General features: G+C 38.6%; 1 protein-coding gene across 4 annotated transcripts in view; it reads right to left on the bottom strand.

The window, feature by feature from the left end:
• The window catches only part of LOC126859232 (serine/threonine-protein phosphatase 2B catalytic subunit 2-like), a 121,866-nt gene that overhangs the window by 26,651 nt on the left and 71,545 nt on the right, over positions 1-23,670 (bottom strand). For all 4 annotated transcript variants that reach the window (XM_050610293.1, XM_050610290.1, XM_050610291.1 and 1 more), the window contains exons 4-6: positions 20,729-20,840; positions 14,211-14,356; positions 2,094-2,233 (exon numbers count right to left, since the gene is read on the bottom strand). In XM_050610293.1, coding sequence (XP_050466250.1) covers positions 2,094-2,233; positions 14,211-14,356; positions 20,729-20,840 — 398 coding nt within the window. The remainder of the gene's footprint in view (positions 1-2,093; positions 2,234-14,210; positions 14,357-20,728; positions 20,841-23,670) is intronic.

Below are 23,670 nucleotides of genomic sequence, written 5' to 3'. Positions count from 1 at the left end.
GCTATTAATATAAGTTAGGCATTCCTAGGATGAGCTTCAGACTCCCGTCGCTGTCAACCGGACGTTGGATGACGGATATCATATGGTCATAAGGGTTCATATAAACAAATTAAAACCTGGAAGACGTCAACAGGACGACCCTTTTCGCATCGCCATAACTGACCTGGCCAAGCATCATGAGAAATGTTTGCCCTGCGTCACGGCAGGATCGTTAGCAGCCATTAAGACCCGTTCGCAGCGCCGACAAAGATTAATGACAAGATGAAATCTCTCGAAAACCGCACACGGTCAGTATCGATCCCCGAGTCGACGAATCCCGACTTCGACACGCACCTTTCGATATACACGATGATAAAATTTATTTAACGCGGAGAGACGTTATATACAGCGGCGCGCAAAATGTGTTTGGTTTGATTAGTCAAAAAAAAAATGAAAAAAAAATAAAAAAAATAAAAAAAAAATAAAAATAAAAAATGTGTATAAAAGTTACTATGAATCGTTAGGAAAGGAACTTCTTCACGAATCGATGGATACAAGTTTGGACGCAAGTAGCGCGAGTCAGGATATAGTCGGACGAGTGATTACGGCCAGGCCAGACTACTTGCATACTGTTCGAGACGCGGGGTGTGATTTATGTTCGCGTGAAACTTAATGCACGTACCTATCCTTGGCCAAAACACGATAATGCGAAAATCGAAAATGAGAAATTAACCGACCCGCGTAGGTAAGGCAAGAGAGAGGTATAATACACCTTACCTACAACATCTTCATAACAGCTGTTATTATCTTATCGCGATCACGATCATCTGCGCCGACGTGTATATTAATCAACAGATTCTCTCTTAATTATTAAAATTACTTTTCTTTTAAAACTCTTACAATACCATATTTGCTGAATAAATATCAAAATGTAGTGTAATCATTCGCGGAATATTAATTGCATTAATACAACAATAATATTTATATGTAATAAGTACATTTAATGTCGATCTCCATTATCGGGAAAGTCGTGGAGGATTAAAATAATGAAATACAATTTATTACTCTGCCTCATGGATATTATACACAAACAGATAGGATCCGTTAGGAACGAGCAGGCGAGACGGTTGACACTTAACGAATCTCGCTCATTAGCACAGCTATTCGTATAATTAACGGATCCGCGAGAGAAGCTGTAGTGTTTCTGTGGTTTGCTGACGCTGTCGTATTACGCGGCCGTTATTAATCCTCGCACAGGACAAACCACGTGTCCACGGACACTGAGGTAGGGGAGCGACCCGACGAGGGAACGGGCGTGACGTATGTAGGTAGATCTCAGAACTCGAAAGAGAAAGAGAGAGAGAGAAAGCCAAAGTTACCTCGTTTCACGCTGTGTGATCACGCGTGGGCTATGCCCAACGTGCTTCCGGTTGTTCCGCTGTTCGCTCGACACAAATGGCGAGATAATTACCTCGTTGGAGGAGAGGAAGGGGAAGAGAGTAACGGACAGCTGGAAGGGAAAAACGAAAAAATTGAGGCCGACGACAACCGCGAGATATATCGCCCAAGCATATCGTATTTCCAGGGCAAAAAGCAAAAGGAAATCTACCGCGCTTGGATAGCGAGCGATCTCGTTTCTCTCTCTCTTCTTCTCTCCACTAATACGGCTTTTATTGTTACATTAACGCTAAGTGATAAACCGACATGTTATCGATGTGTCTCTATCGAATTATACATATATCGATGCCACTGATAAAGATTATCGTAAATGCAGTTTTTAGATTGAAATCGCTTTCTAATATTTTCTGTCAGAATGTATTTCATTTTTAAAATAAGTATTATAATTCATAATTCATAATTTTGTGTATTTTGTTTTACATATATATTTTTTCTATAATTCATAAATAGAAAAGCTTTTGAGAAAAAATCTATAAAGAAAGAAACAGACAACGAAATCATATTCTTTGATTAACTTCAACTTTTACTAAATACTAATTATTAAATAACTAATAATAAATTCTAAAAAAGATATTGTTCGAAAAATCAATTCTATCCCAGAATTTGTATTACAAAGTAAAGATACTGAAGGAAAACTCAGCGGCTACGCCACTCACCTGTAAAAGTATGAACAACCCCTGACGCTATTGTGGGAGAAATGCTCCGCGTTCTTCTCGTTGCCAAAGTCCTCGAGGGGATCCGACCAGAGGAGATCGCACATCGGCCCGAACGCCGGCGGCTCTTTGAACCTGTCCAACTGAAACAGCAAGTCAACATCGATCGAATTAGCCCAAGGAATTAACTGACAGTACAATGGATTGTTCGAGCGGTCGCCCGCAAACACAGCGTAATTTTCGGCGTAATTGTACGAGACATTGTATGACTTTAGCGAATTCGCAATGGTCTGGTCTGTTGAATTAAGCTTTGGCCGATTCTCTATTCGGTGACTTAATCAGTTACGTTACACGTGACATTTATGCGGCGTTAATCGATCTGTCTCTCTTTCAACTAATAGTGACAACTTTATTTGTCCATCGTTTCTCGAATTTTTAATATCAAAATCACAGTAGAATCGTACTGTCACTTTGACGCCGCTCGATTTCTCGATATTTAAGAGATATGCCTCAATATCTCAAAACATAAAATTAAATTGTAATTCGACAGAGATCTGACAGTGTCGACATGTGTACTGTCAAACACAGTCTCGAGGGCGGCAATTCTAGTGCGAGTTTACATATTATGACAAGGCCAAACGAGGTGCGCGTAAGCCGGATCGTCTAGCAGATTGTATTAATCAGGCCACGCCTGACAATGTGCTCACCGCAGATTTCTAAATGCCTATTGGCTCTCATTAATTGATCGCTAAGCTTTGAAATTCACAATGATATTGAATCAAGATAACACCGTCAAATCCTATCATCCTGATTCTATTTGAGAGAAAGAGAGAGAGAGTGACGTGTTATTTTTCTAATATATAAAATTTTATATTTAATGCAAAATAATTTATGTATGGACATTCTATATAATCCATACACTTTGTTATCATCTTAGTTATCGTGTTCGCGAAACGATTATTTAAGCGAGAGAGGCAAGGACTGGGCAGACAGAGAGTTATAATACACACCCGAGTCATGAAGCACTCACAAACACGGTAAGAATTTATTCTCGGCCCGCGTCTCTCGAGTCGAGCCACTCCCCTCGAATCGATGTAAAGGCTTGAAAACTTAGACGGCGAAGTTTCGCCGTCTCTACCGGCAAACGAGTTTCCGAGCGGAGTGGATATCGAAGTCGAGGGAGGATCACGCAAAGACAGACGCCGCAACGAGAGCCCTCAAATATTTGTTCCGCTGATCTAATCTCACCGAGAAAAGTACGCCGCGCGGACTCTCATATCTCCCCGTCGTCTCTCTCTCTCTCTCTCTCTCTCTCTCTCTCTCTCTCTCTCTCTCTCTCTCTCTCTCTCTCTCTCTCTCTCTCTCTCTCTCTCTCTCTCTCTCTCTCTCTCTCTCTCTCTCTCTCTCTCTCTCTCTCTCTCTCTCTCTCTCTCTCTCTCTCTCTCTCTCTCTCTCTCTCTCTCCTCTCTCTCTCTCTCTCTCTCTCTCTCTCTCTCAGCTACCTTCGGGAATCGCGTTTAATGACTTTCATGAATATGAATGATTCGAAAGGAGAGGATAAGATATTTCGCGTAACGAAACGTCTCGTTATAGCAAATATATCCCGCTTCTCCCTTCAAAGTGTAATTAACGCTGATAAAATATTGAGAACGAAAATTGAGAGTTTGTTTACGTTATTTGCACGCTATATTTCTTTTCATTGCAACAGCGTTAGATTTTCGCGAAAATTTTATATAAAAGCGTATGTATTAATCAAGAGTAATATTAATCAGAATATATTTCTTTTTTAAAATATATATACAAAGAAAATAAAATATTTTATTTTAATTTTTAGATTTTTATTTTTCATAAAACGGTATCGATTCTCAATTTAATTTCGCAATATGTGCAAATCGCTTGCGATTCGATACACCGTAAAAAACTCTTTCTTCTTAGGTTTTTATTAAAATGTTTTTAAATTTCCACATGTGATAACTGCGTGAAATAATACCGAACAATCGTGCATGAAAATAATTCCAAACGCAAGAATTAAAGCCGATTTTCTAGGCACACACACACACACACACACACAATAAATTCATTCATCAAATATTTAATCGAAATAAATAACATATGGTATCGATGCACGTTGAATCCTATAAATGCAACATAGCAGTCATCAGAATATTATTTGATTCGTTATCTTAAGCTTGAATCGTAATAAAAACAAAACTAGTTCGATCTCAGGTCCGATCATATCATAAACAAATATAATGGAAGTGTATATTAAAAGGCAAAAAAAACCAGTCTCAATTTACAGACAGACACAGAATGTTTATAGCATACTTATATAAATGTAATCGATAAATTGCAAAAACTTTGAATGTCATGCCGTCTTATTTGTAAATACTCTTCTATATTCATTTACTTTGTGCATCGTGCGATATGATAGACTTGACATTCTGTCTCAAACGTTCGTTGTATGTAACATTTATCTTATGTATAACATGTGTGACTCACTCTTGTGTGTGTGTGTGTGTGTGTGTGTGTGTGTGTGTGTGTGTGTTCGGTATATTCGGTATATTTATCAATAGTTTTTTAAATATATTTTATTGGACAATCTGTTTCGAAGATTCGTTATAACATTTATCTTCTCACAACATATGTGACTCACATTAATTAAATCGCAACTTTATGTTTATATAATTTGATTATAATAAAATTATCGTGCCTGACCATTAATTGTCTTCCCTCATCTTTGTACAATACATTCTAGTAAGAGCCTTTATTGTCTCATTTTAATTTCAAGTACAATAGACACAAGAGATTAAAATTTTGATTTTTTTCCCCTCGTGTTTATCTATTTTATATATTAATTATATCCATAAAGTAACTTGTAAATTATTTTGCAATGTATGTTTTCCGAAAAAAAAAACTAACTAAAAATTTAATCTTCCTTTTTTATTCTCACCAGATGTCTGAATTCCCGCGGTATTATCGACATATCTGATAACACGTCGGATTCCACCTTCCACGATTACTTGATCCTAAGTTTGTTGCACGTGATCTTGATGCGAGTGACATGTAACAGGTAGCGTAATTACGTTGAATGGGTCGCATTAGTTCGCGACCTGCTTCCGCGTGAACGCATACAGACACGATGTATCGGGCGTTTATTATGATATAATGAGCATTTGGTGCGCGATAATGACAGCAGCTGTATTAAGTGAAGCGAGCGCGCCTTATGTCCTCCCATCGTGTTCGCAGCATCTATATAGATTCGCAATAGTGCTTCAATAGCGCTATCGCATTCTCCATGCTTTTCATCTCATGTCGATCTCAAATTTCGTAACTGCAAGAGCTTCATTTATATACATAAAACGTAATGGAACAAAAATCAGAATATTTTTTTTGTAACATACAAATTTTTCTTTTTTTTTCTAATTCCTTTTTTTTATCAACTACTCTCGTCTATTATGCCTCACAATATTACTCTGCACCAAAGGAATTTATTTCCCTTTTTAATAAATAAATGAATAAGTCATTAAATTTCCGAATCGTGTTTTAAATATTAACGAAAAAAATACTAATGTTACTAAATTATCCTAATTATTCGTACAATATGGAATGAAATTTTCCCATAAATATTTCGTATACTCAAATGAAGTATATAGAATTACGTCATTTGTCGCAATTAGCTAATTATGAATATTAAAATGGGGAACCGCTATTCTTTATTCTCGTGATATATGAGATTCCTTCTTTGGTCATGAGAAAATTCCCATTTTGAGGGCAACATTAATTAAAATTGCGGTTTCATGCCAAATTGTGACCGCACTCGCGGAGGGTAAAATAAAGTGCGATGACGAGAGGGGGAGGAGGAGGAGGTGGAGAGGAGAGGAGAAAGCATCGTCGTTCCGCGGCACGAAACAAACGTAATTCAACATGACGCTCGGCTCATTTCCTTAATGGAATGTTTCCTTTGCCCATGACAGACACCGTTATGCATCGTCTGCGGATTACGGGCGAAAAATCGCTCTACGCTCCCTCGCCCCGTCTGTTCGACCTTCTCTTACGAGCGGAAAACGCTCGTAATGCGCCGGATCGGCGCGATTCTCTCTCTCGTCGCGATATCACCGTGTCGATCGATACACCTCGGATAGCGCTTTGTGTCGTATATCACACATAGAGCGGTATCTCAACGGTATCCTTTACGCGCAATTCCCACGTGGAGGATCCCTTTCAATCGTGCCCCCTGCCCGCCCACGCTCACCATTTTTTTCCCTCTCTCTCTCTCTCTCTCTCTCTCTCTCTCTCTCTCTCTCTCTCTCTCTCTCTCTCTCTCTCTATCTCTAATCTCGCGATGACGCGTGTTTAATCGTGTTTACCCCTTTTATCCACGTTCTGCCCGCGTAATCCGCGATTTATATTAATCTCTGGGAAAACACGCCGCGTAAAGATCAAAGATAAACGTGTCCAGTGAGACCTCCGTCCGTTTTGTTGCCGCTGTCGGCGTTCTCAGAGGACATGTGAAATATGAAAAATGAACGGGAAAACTCGAATGTAAAAGTTGTAATATACGTCGCGTAAAAAAATCGTTAAAAATGACTCGCGGCTTTTTGCTCTTACATTTATGTGACGTGTGTGTAATAGATTTTTCAAGAAATATTTACTTTTCTCGAGATAAACATTTATTCCTTTTTTTTTTTAGAAATTTTGTTAAAGAATATCTTTAATTATCAGCAAAAAATTGATTCATCTTTCAGCAATTTTAAACGTCTTTTTATGATAAAATATTATTATAAGAATCGCGGAGCAAGTGAGCAGAACGGATCCACGCTGAAATTGCTGTGACAGCAAAGCTCTATTTTTTTGAGTGCGCTCTAATTAACTAAAATCCACGTCTGTCTCCCTTCTAACGGAAGCGGGCTCTTCCTCGTAAAAGATCGCAGTGTTCCAAACAGCCTAGCTCACCACCGCGGGCAACACAAGAAGAGCACACAAACTCTCCCTCTGGTAATTTTTAGCCCCCACGCAGGGAGGCCGAGTTCCCATAATGCGATTACGTGATTACGCGTGACTGTACGCATACCTCGTGAAAAGTCTTTCGGCGTAACTTGCTTGGTACTTGGGCACATAATCACCGTATCCCCGGAGCTCCACTAAAAGTTTCTACACTAACATCTCGGTTCGTTAGTCACGTGGGATTTCGCGTTGATAGCGAGACGCAATCCTACGCCTGAGAAATTCTCATTGAGAATTTAGGTGAACGCGCGCGTTGCCTTTGCGCATCGTCGAAGGAGAAACTTGCCTCGTGGCAAATGTCATTCTCGCGCAAATTTTCAGCACACAAAGGCGATATAAAAGGAGGCAGGAAAAAAAAAATCGAAAGGAGAAAGAAAAAGGAGTAATGCATTAATGTGATCCGCGCTCGAGCGATCGAACGAGGTTAATGAAGTCGGCGGACGCGGTTGTTACACTAAAACAATTAATGATCCCGATCGCGCCGCTAATCGCGTTCAATATTTTCGAATAAAGCAAGGGCGCAGTGCTCTTTTTGCGGAGGAACAATAGCGAATATTCGCGAGCGAGGAAAAAAACTCGTTCGATCGTCGTTAAAGGCTGAAATAAATTCACATCAAATCTGACCTGAACGTCAGGCTATTCCATTCGATCAAATTGCGAGCTAAAATGTTTCACGCGTCATTTCGCTACGATAGAAATACCTAACAGGGTAATATTACAGTGTAATAAATTTATCTAACGTTAAATCGAAATCTTCACCTTCGATAAGATAATTCAAAAACGTTCGAGAAGCATAGAATGATCTAATGTCAATTGTATCTATTAGTCATCATCATCGGCTCATCCCTGTATATAAGGTGCTCGCGATTTAATTCGTAGCAGCGATGTAAACGACCGAAAACTGACAAAGACACTCCCGCGATGAGAGGCAGAGAAGACGATAATACCTTAATGATGCATAATTAAAGCGGCAAGTCCGTTAGCAACTACGATCTCCCCAATGCAATCGCCTTACGACGGATTATATAAAACTTGGCCTGTACAAACGTTGATCCCACTACTGCGAGATATGCACATCTGGCATCGCCAGCCAAACTTGGGGGCTTAAACGACGGCTTGCTTTTTGCGACCATCATCATCGTACAGATACGGTAGAATTACGAGAGAAGCTTTCCCTCTCTCTCCCCTATCTTTGCCATGTGTGTTTCGCGACGTCATTTGGTATTCATATTGTTTGTACTAGCGTTCGCGCGCAAAACATGCCTTTGTATACCGGGATACACACGGAATAATGGAAAGAGGAGAAATGAATCCATTGCATAGTACATGGTGTCCTATATCCCCTGGGTCGCATTGTATCGAAAAGAGCGTGCAAAGGGAGTATTATGATTCTGTAAATTAACGTAGTAAAGTGCATTAATAACGGATGGCATATAATAAAATATGAGCATATAAAAAATAAAAAAATAAAAAGTATATAAATAACTGATATTTTATACTCCATCATATACGATGATATGTTAAAATTCTCGCTGCTAGAAACAAAATTTGCTTACGGATATCGAAAGATTGCGTATTCGAAATGGAAGATGTTAGCGCACGGATGGACGTGTCAGGAAAAGTAGCGGTTTGAAACTTTCAAAAATCCTCGTGAAAACAAAAACGTGAGAGTAGACTGCAAATGGCATTTGTCCTTGCAATTATCGACTTCCGATCGTTCTCCGATCTCGGAAAAACTTAGAAGAGGGAGACGAGCGCGATGGATGTCGGATGGAAGAAAGGGCAGCGAGGATCTCCTCGATTTTCCCTCCGCTTCTCCCACCTCGTGCGTTCACTCTCGCTGTATCTACAGTCTCGTTTTTTCGCAATTGTTCGCGTCAGAGAAGAAACCGGGTGATCTCCCCCGCCGCGGGAACGGGGACGGGCAAGAGAGAAGTGGGTTAACTATCGCGTGATCTCCCCCGAGAAATAGCTCGTAATCTGGAAGAGTAGATGCTGTTTTCTCCTTTCCAACGCACGTTTTTGCTTCACTTCAAAATTATTTGGGAGCTCTTAATTAATCTATAGAAAAGAAAATTTTATAAAAAAACGCAAAATAATTTTTTATATCATAAAAAAGCATATATAATATTTAATTTTATTTATAATATTAAATTCTTTTAATAAAGATGGTTTATCAAAAATTCTTCAAATCTTTTTTCTCTCTCTTTTCTTCTTCTTCTTTATCTGAAATTACCGCACATTCTCCTCTTTTTAGAAGACATCACTTTTTTCCTTCTATGGAAAATCGAGCAGAATCGGAAACAATCGTTGAAAACTTGCCGATGCTGATGCCAAGGTGGCCTATTGTTTTTTACTTCTACTTCGTCTTCTCCTCGATAAAAGTGAAGGGCGAGCAAGAGAAGCTCGGGGGATTATTAATTGTCAGATATATTATTCTTTTAGACATTTTCGTGATCACTAGCTTTTTACGAAGCCTTATGACATGAGACACATTTACATCGCGATCGGAGAAGCGACTGGAATCGCGAACTCTCTTCGTCACGGAAGTAAACATCTATTCCTATCAGCTTTTAAATATTTGTAGAACGATTTATATCTCTCGCGACCTATGTGCGTGCGCATACGCGTGAATAGTTCCACGTTTTTATCGCTGCTCTTGTTTCGTATGTGATGAATAGCAAAAAAAAAAAGAAAAAAAATATGCAATTCCAGATTTCCGAAAATATCATTTTTGACAATTTCACAGATTAAAAATATCAATAAAATAAAATAATAAAAAATAAAAATTATGATGCGAGATATATTTTTCTATAAACTCAACATTCTTTTAATCTTTATTTTGAATATTTAAAATAACCGAATTCTTTTTTCATATATTAGAATTCTAAAATTCTTAATATTAATATTAGATGTGTCTTCGATGATTTGTAAGCATAATGTTTCTCATTTAACGAGAAGAAATTTTAATATGTCTCGTTTATCGAAACAATGTGGTACAGTAGAAAATATAATACGAAAGCTATCCTTATTTATCTGTGTCTTTTATCTCCCGTGCATTACGCAATATTTAAGACCTCCTATCACGGCACTTTATATATAATGTTACATAAGTATTTTTAATACCGCGCTTTTCTGTGTTATCAAAGATTACAGTTTTTACTATGGAAAAAATTGAGAAAATTATATTCTACGAAGTAAAATATAATTTTCTCAATTTTTTCTCCGAAGAAACTGCCCAAAGGAAACAACGCCGTGTCGGGTCAATGCGTTTCAAGATTGCCCCGTTCTTTGTACCTCACCTTTTCCATCCCTGCCCTTCTCTCCTCCTCCTCTCGCCCCCTCCCATCTGTGCAGCCCACCTTGTTGTTATTATTATTCTTATTAAAGCGGTTCGCGCGCCGCGACACGCATACACGTGCATACGCGCATGCGAGCGTGCAAGCGATTAACTTAATAGCGATGCGATAGCGCGAGCTCGCCCGCTATTTAAAGCGCCTCCCGGAACACGATCGCATAAATCGCAAGTTTTCAGCCGATAAAATGCACGCGCCTTGCACACGATGCCCCCCTCTTCGCCCTCCACTCGCCCCTCTATAAATTAGACGTAGTTAATGCAGCATGACCGATAAGGAATTGAACGGCTTTAATAAAGATCTACGACTCCCTCCCCTACCTCCCTCTGAGGCGTCTAACGATGATGGTTTCTCGATGTTCATTTTAGTGGATTCTTCGAATCATTAATGATTAACTGCGATTTTCTCTCTGAAGATGTATGCATAGAAAAGAATTCCGACGAATTGAGGTCGCAAGAATTGCGTTTTAATAAAACAGCGATGAAAGTTCATACTATGTGATTTGATGTGTGTTTAACACTAGAAAGACTGAAACTTAGTATATACCTATATTGCCCCAAAGCAGTCAAAATGACTGCATTGTGAAAAAATAATTAATGCGTAAAGAAATTTGTTTAAAATTAATTTTTAATATTTTTTATATTGTTTACAGTCATACAACAAGTTATTAGTAAGTATTAGAGGCGCGTGGCCAGGCCTGGCATAAAGATTCGAATAACAAGTACTACTTTAGTTATTGAACAATTGCAACTTATCAAGTATATGTCCAAATCGACAATTTATCATGAACTTGTATGTATCATGTGACGGTAATAAAAAAAAAATATAAACTGTTATTCCAATCCAGAGCCGAACTGGTCATATAAGAAATTTACTCAATTCAATAATAAAAGTCATTTGATTATTTAAAATTTTCCAAGTAGTCAAAATGACTGCTTTTGGGTAATACAGGTATAACACACATATATATATATATATATATATATATATATACCGGAAATGAAGGAGGGGGAGGCAACTACAATGATTAATAAACGCATTTATATGTTGTACAAAAAGTCACAAAATTATAAGAAGCTGTGTCATTATATACATAATTGTTTTTCTAATTGAAATTGAAAAGCAGTCAAAATGACTTCCTTAGGCAATCTAGTGTTAATAAAGAGTGAGTGTTTTAATAAGTATCGCGACATTCATGCAAATATTCTCTTTCCCAATTTATGATCTTCAAGTTTCGAATGTAAAGAATATAGTTACGTGTGTGCTGTTTTAAAAATTAGATCTAAAGATATTCCTTATTCTTTCCCTTCTGATCATTTAAGAAGGTTTAATGGACTGTCTCATTATTTTTCATTGCGACAAAAGGAAATCCTCCGAAGGAAATTTTCTCTCGTCGAAATGCCTCACGCGTGCGAGTCACGATCAAAGATTCAAAACGAAAGATTCAAAACGATTATCCGGATAGCAAAAAGCGGAAAGAAGATTAAATCGTTCGTTGAGAGCATTTCTAAGGTGCAGGACGCGTACGGGTCAGGTTTTACAGGTTCTTGCTCTCCAAAGATGCGCGATATCGCCCGTCCCCGCGACTGTCAATTTCCATATCAAACGTCTTGAAACGTCGGCGATAAAATTGTTTGGTAATAAAACATGGATTTCGAAATTTGGTCTCGTGATGGAGAATAAAAAGAGATCATGAAACTGCCATCAATAATAAATTCTCGGAGAGAATCCTCGCTCGCACAGAGAATATTTATTACCGTCTGTTAAAATCATTAAATGTGTTAGCAATTAAATATGGATAATAATTGTATTAATAATCTACTTTAAGATGCAAAATTTGGTTTATCCTTAATTGATTGCTGAAAGGCAAACTCATCCGAAGGCTCTCTCTCGTGCAATCTCGCAATCAATTTATATCTCTGTGCCACATCTCTCATTATATTTAACTCGTAATTTCTCGAATAAAATTAAATACATTTTTTTTCCTCGCTGAGCATTTTTATTCTGAACACGTTCCAAACGGCTGCAGTAGTCGAGGATTAATCTATGTCATTTTACAATGCCGCATCATCGTCGTAATTGTGCGTCGTTTTCCTTAATTAACTTGGAAATGCTGAGCTTCGCAAGAGCTTCGTCGATGTTTGAGCGAGATTGCTGCGCTTCTATATGATCTTCTCTCGAGATGCCATATCTCTCTTCTGTTCTCTGTATATCTATCTATCTCTCTTTCTTCCTCTCGCTCTCGATTTTGATCGCGATTCCGGGCGGCGGAGTTTTTCTTTGCGAATAACGCGAGAATAAGAGCGAGTTTTCCCAAAAACTGAGACGCAATCCAGGCAACTGGCGTTGCGAAAAATTTCACGAGATGCTTCCCGGGCGCGCGCGATCCACGTGTTCGATATGAAAATAGCACAAATTTTACAGGCGCGACGAAATACGAAATTGCTCATCACTCTCGAGAGTATCGAAGCGAAAGCCGATAGCCGGCAAATACGGCTGTCACTCGGAAATTCCGATTGCCAACCAACGTGAAACGCGCGATACGCTCGTAGAAAAGGGGCGAGCTCTCGAAACAGATGGAACGCGCGATATTAAGTCGTGATGAGTTCGGATGGGAGAGAACTCAAGACACTCGCGAAGACGCGAATCTATTTTCTGTCTTTAATAAAAATCACTTTATGAGAATAAATGTTGCTCGATAAATAGAATTTACCTACAATACATGAAACGTACGCAATATAATTGTAAACTTAAACATTGTTATTAATTCATACAATAAGAAAAATAAAAGTGCTGATATGGATGGCGTTAGAAAAGTAATTGATAATTTTATCGATCGGCATAATAACATATATAATATTTATACATGATGATAATGACAGAATATCTGTCAAATAAACTCTCTCTCTCTCTCTCTCTCTCTCTCTCTCTCTCTCTGTCTATCTGTCTGTTTCACTCCGGCTATATTTAATTTATCTTCTTGCACGCGTGTGTATATAAACTTATTTTATTGCTTATCTCTCGAATCATCTAAATGTAGATATAATGTAGTTAGGGCACATGGAGACAAAAAAGACAAAGCCGAGAGGGAGGGACTGAGGAACGCATTCGGGGCGCGTGCACGCACGCCCGTGTGTACCGCACGCAATGCAGGAAGGTAAAAGGCGTAGGTGGACGGATCGATAGAGCAGGTGGCAGCACGTCGGTGCTCTCCCTGGCTCGCTTCCGGCGCGGCGGAGAGTCCAATGACACTCAGCCGATCGAACGATTGGCCTGGCACGATGAGAAATAATATCAAGGCAAACGTGCAATCAGGGATGCGCGATTATTAGTTTGAAGGAGTCTCGTTTAATTATGACGCGCAGATAATATTCGTCTTTTAATCCCTGCATGCGTAATTTCCTAATAAGAGCTCGCGAAAATGCAAAAGAATGATCTCGATAAATTTAAATCGAGTAAAAAAAATCTTATTTTATTATCGATTCGATGTAAGAAAGATTTCATAAATAATTAATTATCTAAAATATATAATATTATAATGAGGATTTCACCTGAGGTGAAATCCCCTCCGCTATTTATGTATATGCGAAGCTTAAAAACGTTATTATTTTTACATCAACTCATAATTTTGTAACAAGCTTCTCGTTCATAGTTTAATGGATTTGCATGCGAAATATTATAATGCGCGATATAATGTATTCAAAAAAATTGTTAACTTAACGATCGAGATGAGATCATGCGAAGAATTTATCGTACTTACTTTGCGGATATCTTCTAAATTGTGAATTTCCGGCGACAGGCCGCCGTGTACGCAGAGGAACTGTTGATTCATGAGGGCGGCGAGCGGCAAACAGTCGAAGGCATCCATGCACGCGTCGTACACCCTCTCGGAGTATTTTATTTTACCTGAAAGAGCAAAAGGGAGATTCAGATAGAAGTGATAGAAATGTCATTCCGTGCATAAGAAACGAAGGAATGCACGATTCTATCAACGTTTTGACGTTTACGACGTCTTCGCGATATGTGGGTCAGGTCGCTTAGTCCGGTTAATTTTTTACGGGATAAGACGGGAACGAAGGCGTTTATCGTGCGCGGAGATAAAGAAAATAATCGGCGAAGGAAATAAAGGGAAGAAGGAGCGTGAGGCCACGGGGGAGTCATGAGGACGGCTACTGACAAGCGAGTTGGAATACGCATGGTCGGCTACGGCTACCATTTCGCCAACGACCCGTAAAAAGGATGGCAAACACGGGAGCTATTTCACGTCTCTCCTCTGAGCGTCCTCGCAGAATAATGGATATTCTGCGACGACCGAAGGATCCGCCGCGCCGCGTCGTCCACGCCTGTTCTATGTCACGCCAATCTCGCGACCTAAGCACCACCTCGTCTATCGCCGTGTACCACCGACATAGACAGCTCCCATTATATAATTTTATGCGGTTGCTCGGCCACCGTTGTCTCATTTCTCAAGTAAAACGTACTTAATCCTCGTGCTTACTCTTTTTTTTTTTCTTTTCTTTCGGATATTCCATGTTTTGATTACTTTTGCAACTTACTTGTACGATGTTGTCTCATGAAAATTAGAGAACGAGGAATTTTAAATCTCATAAGGATTTCGCGAAAAGGTCTGACCTTTTTTCTTTCTTTCTCTCTCACACCTATCGTTTTCGGTCTCCAACGCGGTGCCAAGGTATGTGACCTCGAAGTTTCTCACGCAAGACACCCTATATATTTGCTACGTCGACGGAGGTTCGTCGAATCGGTGTTGGAGGTGACGCGCGAGAAGGATTTCCTGCCAATAAAACGGAGTAGCCTCGACAGGATAAAGATTTGTCGGCGCTGAAGCTAAACGGATCGCTGCTCGAGGGTCTTTGCGAGGTCTCACAAATGAACGAGCCGACTCTACTGGATGTGGGCGCCTCTTTGAGATTGCAGATTGAAGTTTTGCGAAACGGATGTCCGTAATATCGCGCCAAGGACGAAGCTTCGACGTCTACGAGATTATTAAACGAAAAAGGAAACATGCTCTCGAAGATGTTAAAGAAAACTCGATCATCAAATACGCATAAGGTGACTCTTTATAATCTGACAAAACAGTTATTAATAATTGAGTAAAGTAAATTTAATAGTAATAGTTATAATAATATAAAATTGTGCGTGATATCGGGGGATCAAAATCTCAGAAATTTATAAAGAAAAGATTAAAAATTCTCCTAAAGGGAAATTCAAATAAATAATTCCAGCAGAGATGGAATTATTTATTTGAATTTCCCTTTAGGAGAATTTTTAATCTTTTCTTTATAAATTTCTGAGATTTTGATCCCCCGATATCACGCACAATTTTATATTATTATAACTATTGCTAAATTTACTTTACTCAATTATTAATGGCTCTCTCGTTAATCAACAATGCAACGGATGCAATTGATGCTCACGTAGAGACAGCATTTTGCTTTATTTCCGCCGCTGCAAAATGTGCGCGTCGGTATTTATCGCGATGAAAATGGTTTCGGCGAAATCGTCGACGATTTAATTGCGCGTCCGTTCGTGTCTCCCGCGCGCGTTCGTACGGACAAACGATCGTTTTTGGCGGCCAAGTCCATTTCGAAACGACATTGCGCTATTTTGGCACGTGGCCAGCGCGTCCCGGCTTCTTGCTCGAAACACACGCAGGCGACGAGATCGTCCGGGATAACGCATTTCTCGAGCCCGGTCTCTAAAGAAAGCGCGAAACGCTGGTCTCCAGCAGCATAACATATCGTGAAACGAAGCCAAGAAAGGTGCCAGACAATCGCGTTTCAAATCAAAAAGAGATAAAATATCCAATATATATAATATAAAGAATCTGTACACACAAATTTATCGTTACATATATTTACGTTTGACAGTAAAATAGAATTTTTTAATATCATTTCTTCTATTCCAACAGATTGTATCGTTCATAAAATATTTTATATTATATATCTATATAATATACAAATCATATATACATATATATATATATATATATATATATATATATTAAATATTATTAATATATACACACATATATTATCAATAACATATTCAATAAAATAAAAGATAATAGGCTAAGCAACTAGAGCGGGAGAAAGTAAAAAGCGAGCAACTCTGTCTTATTTGATGGAAAATTTTCATACAGGATCCAAGTTAAATCCCCGTATATTATACGTGATATGATGATAAAAATGATATATTTGTGATATACGAAATATATGACCGCAAGGAGCAACCGCACATTTATCTTGATAGAACCGGTATCGAACTTCTCTCTATATGTCACGCTTAAGCGCGTTACATTTTTCTCGCGTCATTGTTGCCCGAATTGGCGGAAAAATGTTCGCGCGGTGTCGCAAAAACGCGAGGAAAAATGCGGTCGGATGCGATATTCTGCGCGCGATATATTATCGCGAACCACTGCATTTCCGCGATATTATGCTCGCGTAAAATAAACGCAATAGGATGGCATTTAGGTTGTTAGACATTTTTTTCTTTTTTTTTTTCGACATTAAAATTCGCACACAAACGGTAACGCGAGCAATCGTTGTAAATTAATGCAAAAAAAACGCGCAGAGAATTTAGTCGAGCCTCGGAACTAAATCTCTGATACCTTCGTTATAAAAAAAGCAAAAAAAAAAAAAATGGGAACGAAAGGAATCTTACCGACGCTTGCTTGCTCCTGTGCGAGCGTGCTATCGCGACTTCGTATCGCGAGGAAAAGCTCGAGCCGCTGGAGATAATCGCAATTTTCTCGATCGGCTGGCACGTGAATGCCGGTATAATAACGGCAGGTAACTAGGCCGCGTAAATAGGCGGTTGTAAAAAAAAAAAAAGAGAAAAAAAAAAGAATATACGCGAGCGCACGCCCCCGCTGTGGGGCTGCTGCCGAACGCGGTCGCCAATAAATGCACGGCGAAATCCTCGCGTTAAAACGAGCGATGATTAAAGCATAGTATGTGCGCGCGCGTTCGCGCTCGTTGGGATTTTCGTGGTTATTGCGGTTATTAAACGCGCACGGATCGGGGTCACAATGCGTTACGCGCATTTTCCTTAATATCGCAAATGGAAATGGTCGTTCTGGATTTAAGAGGAAATTAGAACTTCTGTTCTCCAAACGGCGGAGCTGGCGCGGAGCCATCCTTCCCTCGCGAATTTGCGTAAAAATTGCGGCACGAGTAACTTTCGTTTCCCTCGTTTCGTTGGCGCTCACGAGTCAGCCTTTATTTTTAATAATATAGCTGTAAATGTGGAATATAAAGTCGACGCGAGGAAAGGAGCAAAGTACAATGAAAGGACATATAAAGCGCTTAATAACACATAAAACACATTTAAAAAACTTGTTCAAGAGACTTAAGTAAGATTTATGTTCGATGGTCGTAATCAAACTATGATTCATGTATTGGAGAAATTGACTATAGTATTATTGGAAAATAATACTTGCATAGATATAAAAAAAAAAAAAATCATACACAAATTTGGTTTTAAAAATTCAAAGAGATCTTCGACTCATTCCTAAAATATAAATTACTATTTTATAATTAAATATAGTCAATTCAATGACACGCGAATACCCGAAAAGAATTCAAATCTTGTCGATAAATCGACATTATCGTCATTATCGTCACGCCGACGGCGTATCGCTGGAATGCAACAGCCCCGAGAGCTCGCGCAGCAGAAACCGACGTCTCGCGGAAAAGTGTATCGATCGCGGAAAATTGTCCGATACTAGGTCAGCCTGCGAGTATTTGCGAGGTGCCTCCCCTCCCCCCCTCCCCCTCACCCCGCTCCTCTCCCTCCCTGCGGCTTTTACGACTGACGGCAACGCATTACGAGCAGCGAGAGCGTAATGCACAATATGATCTTTCTCGCGGAGATGATGCGGGCGCCGGCATCCCCGGCACCGATGTCTGCGACTTTGTATGAGACACGGGGAGGGGGGGGGGAGGGATCGAGATTAAAGTTTCGCGAGAGATGCCGGAGAGATGCACGCGCCGAAGGGGAAAGATCGCGTCGTTAAAACAGCGACGTTTCTCGAGTGTTCGTTCGATCTTTCCACCGATGCGTATCATTTGCTTAATGCGCGATGCACATTACAATGCAAGTGGAGGACAGCGAGAGTCGAAGAGTATATGATATTAAATAATCTGCGAGTTTGGACCTTGACATCTTTGGTATTAATAAATTGTACAGCGCGGTAAGCTTGTAACATGGATTTACGCGATTAACGTAATCTCAAAATCCAGCTGTAAACGAGCTTCGATTCTTAAGCAAGAGTAGTGATTGTGAGAAAACGCACCGGTTAGATATAAGGCTGATGCAGCCTTCATGTATCATTATATAGCAGAAACATGTAACGTATCCTTTACGAGTGCTAAACAAGACGTACGCGACATGATTTTCCACTTTTCTTATCCATTCCTTTAAGCATAACAATCCTTGTGCAGAGTGAAAATACAGATAACGTAAATATTGTTAACATAATTATACATTACCTCGTGTAATTACAGAATTATTAATATTGTTCAGAATTAAAATTGTCACGCAATAATACAGACTTGGCAAAAGAAGAGCCATGTAGCAACATGAAAAAGTCTAAAATATGACGCAATATAAATTAGCTTTATTACATTTCTGTTAATCCGATCACTATATAATTCATGTTATGTTTAAACAATATTTTATGAAATACATTTGTATTCCTTTTCCCTCAATTTATGCGATATATATATATATATATATATATATATATATATATATATATATATGTATATATGTATATACATGTAGCTTTACAGATTTCAATAATTGAGAATATTGCTCATTTAATTATGTTAATAAGAATAACATTTTTCAATAAATTTATAGATAATGTAATTCACGCTTTTTCGTCATATGTGTATATATTCATTTTTAAACTACAATATGACGGATTTCATAATTTTCACTCAGCTTTTTGGCTCTTTCGCAAAAGCTGTACTTTGTTATGTAGACCCGCTGTAATTATGGCATGCGCGTATGCTGGGCGCGAAGCTCGCGATATAGATGAGACGCATAAATTTTGCCGCGGCGCGGAGCTCGCTAATCCACCTTACCAGGCAACATCGCCGTAACTAACGAAGCGGATGACTTAATCCGAGTTGCGAATTATTAAACAGGAAATAATTTCTCATTACGATGTGAAACAAAGAGCCCGTGAATAAAAGGGCTCGCGCGCGGCGCAGAATGAGTAAAAAAATTTAAATACGCGGAAAATGAACATTTCAACCTTGACATTAGAAAGGAATTTAATTTCTTATCCTTAAACTTTTCCAGCAATAAGGAGGAAAAAAAATTCATCATTTTCATAGGCATTTCTAGATCTCATTTATACGACATATACAGGGTGGCCCCGAACGTTACAGCCAGACTTTGAGATCTTATAGGAAATTTAATTCTGAACAAAAAATTTCCTATAAACAAATGAGTCGAAAAATGCTTTCTTAAGAAGTTATCGCTCAAAAACCTTTGAAATCGTGATTATTTTACACATTTTTTTCAAATATCATGGAAAATGTGCGTCTTTAAACAAAAAGTACCGAAATAAAAGTTGTAGAAAATTAAATTATCTTTTAAATAAAATTAAAATGATTGTAGTACGTTCCATAGGTTTTGAGATAACCAGTTTCAAATGTACAAAAAAATATTTTTTTTTGCTGTCGATATAGCTTTTTAAAGATATTCTCCATTTAAAAAATATTCTACAATGCTATTTTAATTTAAAAAAAAGAATTACTTTATTTTTATGAAAAAAAGATTTTTGTTTTTTATTTTTATTGATTTTTCTCCAAGAAATTTATTAAGTTTCATCTTCTTTTTATTTTATTTCTCAAAACTTATGGAACATACTACAATCATTTTCATCTCATTTAAAAGATAATTTAATTCTCTACAACTTTTGTTTCGGTACTTTTTATCAAAAAACGCATACTTTTCCTGATATTTGTAAAAACATATAAAATAATCGTGATTTCAGAAGTTTTTAGATGCTAACTATTTAAGGAAGCATTTTTCCCATATTTATACGAAATTTTTTGTTCAGAATTAAATTTTCTATAAGATCTCAAATCTGGCTAGAACGTTCGGGATTACCCTGTATATTATATATATATATATATATATATATATATATATATATATATATTTTTTTTTTTTTTTTTTTTTTCAATTATGTATTAGAGTAAGAATTTGTACACAAGTTATGAGAGAAAAAGGATTACTTACATTCCTGTTTAAATGTGAAGTATTCCGTGAGATGACGGCACTCGTGGTTACCTCTGAGGAGAAAGAGTGTGGTGGGATGGCACAGTTTCAGCGCCCACAGGTACAATACGCACTGAAACAAAAATATAGAGATGGATGCGTTAATCAAATAACTCGCCATATATTCATAACATTTCGTAACCTTCAGATATGTATAAAGTGATCTATAATCAATGTAATATGCCTGGGAAACTAACTTTTAAGTAGCAGCATTAAGTGTACTTTGATTCCGCAACGTCAGAGTTTGCTTTTATAATCACCAGAAAATTGAGTTATTAATAAAACTTATTAATACGCATTGTATATATTATTAAGGAGAACTTTCAACAAACAATTAGTAAGTTTATCGTTACACAATGTCGACTTAAACGTTAAATATACTTTACAAGGTGGGAAAATGAGAAAGAGAATAAACCGTGTCAAAGGCAAAAACCTTCAAACTGGCTTGTGATTGTGCCGCATCTCGACAATATCGAGATGCTGTAATTAAATCGAAACAATCCACTCGTCTCCATCGCAGCTTTGGCTCGAAGATCTCTCGGTTCGATCGGCATTCTCCGGATTTAATTGCAGAACTTGCATCGATACGAATTCGAGCGACGCGCGCGCCCAGCAGATTGCATCGCATTCGGACTTCTCTCGCGAGATCCTCTCTGTAATTTAACGCGCTATTAATCAGCGCATCGGTCGAAGGGACTGCACTGGAAATACATGCAGCTTCGCTCAGTAACATCGATACCATTAATAATAATTTGCAGTGAAACGTGCGCGCGCACCTTGAAGGTGAGCATTTTGGCAACTGAAATTTTATCGTCGTCGGTTTTATCGTCTCGCAGAAACGAATCAGGTGTGGTGAAAGCTGCGAGTTACACACTTGGCTTGTGTTTTGCGTACGCGATGAAAACATATTGCGTAGTTGTGAGCGAGCTTTCTATGCCTGGGGCGAAATTATGTGGCAACGCGACCATGATAACTCGTAAAATTTGAGAAAAAAAAATAATACAATAAAGAAATAAAAACAAGACTTCAAAAGTTGTAGAAAATTATATATCTTCGCGTTACTTCGCACGTCGATCCTCATCGAGGTATAAATGTTCGAGAGAATTTAAACGCTTTCGCTATAACAATCGTCGGGAATCGCCTGTTATCAGGCGCAGTTAGAGGCGCGTTTCGCGCGAATGCATCGCGCTAATTAATATTATTCGTTGTAACACACGAATCACTGACCCGCATTAAATTGGCAAGGGCCGTTGCTAATGAACGGACCGGGGGATTTCGTGCGAATTTCGCGCGCTAATTAGCTCGCTCGCGAATGTGGCGGCTGTAATGACAACTCTATTAGATGCACGGTTTCGAGGGGAGAAGAGACCTGAGCAGGCCGCGATTTCAGGTCGGACCTTTTAGGTGGTCAACATTTGTCCGGCACTCGTTGGCCGGGTCTATTTAATAATCACGGATGACACGGTAGTTTTAAATAGACTTAATTACGGACGAGCAATGAGAATTAACGCTTATGCAGATGTCGCGCGTTCGTTAACAATTTTTTTTTTTTACCTACGGAAAAAATTCGATCCCGACACGAACAATTTATTCGTAAAAATTTCCATCAAAGTCCATTTTCTCTTATTTGCCTCAAATTTGTTTACCAATTTTCGTTCTATTTCTCTTTACCGAAATTTTGATTGCCACTTTTGCGATTGATTTGCCACTTTTTTCACAATATTTCAAGCTTTTCATGTCAGATAACTCTCAATAACTATATGTTGAATTTAAATACTGCTAGAGTAAATCTCTCAAATTGTCTGTGGAATAAATTTATTATCCGATAACAGCTTCAAAGTTTAATTTTCAGAAAACACTGAATTTGTAATTTCAAGCTATTTATAACAGAAAATTTGCTGGCGTTTTGACATTTCAGTAGAGGAAAAATTAAAAAATTTAAAAACGCGCGTAACATTATATGTATATTTAAAGGCAAACTACAAAATAATATAATCTTATACATTCTTTCAAAAAAATTTTTACAAATTCTTCCTAGAAGAAAAATTTTCTTGTTGAAAAGTTAATTCTCGCTCCCCCCCCCCCAAAAAAAAAAAAGAAATAGTTGAAAAAACAGTTTTTTTATTCTTTCATAATTGCCAGCCGAATAGGTATAATTTTCGAGAAAAAGTTGCAAAATATTTCAATATTTTAGTCTTACGTAAGATGGGACAGATGCGATTGCGATTAAAACCGCTGGACCAGAACGTTTAACCTTTGTGCATCAAATCAATACCGTGGAACTAGCGATATCGCACCGCGGCTCGGAGAGATAGAGGTAAAGAAATGTCACACGTGCAGATATATAGGATATTTTTCTTGCTCACCCTCTGTTCTCTGTCTTTCTCGCTTCGAAAGATCAGGCTGTGATGATGCCATCACGTCACGATTGGATATCGATATACGGTTTTTTCGATTTTGCATAACACGCCGCATTGCGGGGATAAATCCTCGTACCTATCCGGCCATAGGAGCCACGGCGGCAATTTTTTTTCTTAGACTTTCGAGGTCAATTATTTTCTCCCCACTGAGCCGATCCACTGTCTACCGTCGGTCCCTCTCTCGCAGAGTCCTTCCACCAGCGTCCCTTTGCGAAGTCAACGGAGCGGTTGCTCGCTCGCTCGCTCTCTCTTTCTCCCGCCTTACTCCATCGCTATAATTACACGCGAGGGCCTTCATTGGCATTGTAACGAAATAATGCACTCGGCCGTCGTTGTGTCGTCCTTCAGATTCCGTCATGGCTCGCTCGTGAGTATTTGCATTGTGCGAGAGCACCGATCAGACATCGTTTTCTCCCTCTATGGTGATGGGCGTGATTGGTGCACGTGATCCATCGATTGCATTTGTGTACGTATACAAAAGTT

This window comes from Cataglyphis hispanica, chromosome 3 (genome assembly GCF_021464435.1).
Source record: "Cataglyphis hispanica isolate Lineage 1 chromosome 3, ULB_Chis1_1.0, whole genome shotgun sequence".
NCBI lineage: Eukaryota > Metazoa > Arthropoda > Insecta > Hymenoptera > Formicidae > Cataglyphis > Cataglyphis hispanica.
The sequence above is the reverse complement of the archived record's forward strand: the minus strand, read 5'-3'. Positions and strand labels throughout refer to the sequence as shown.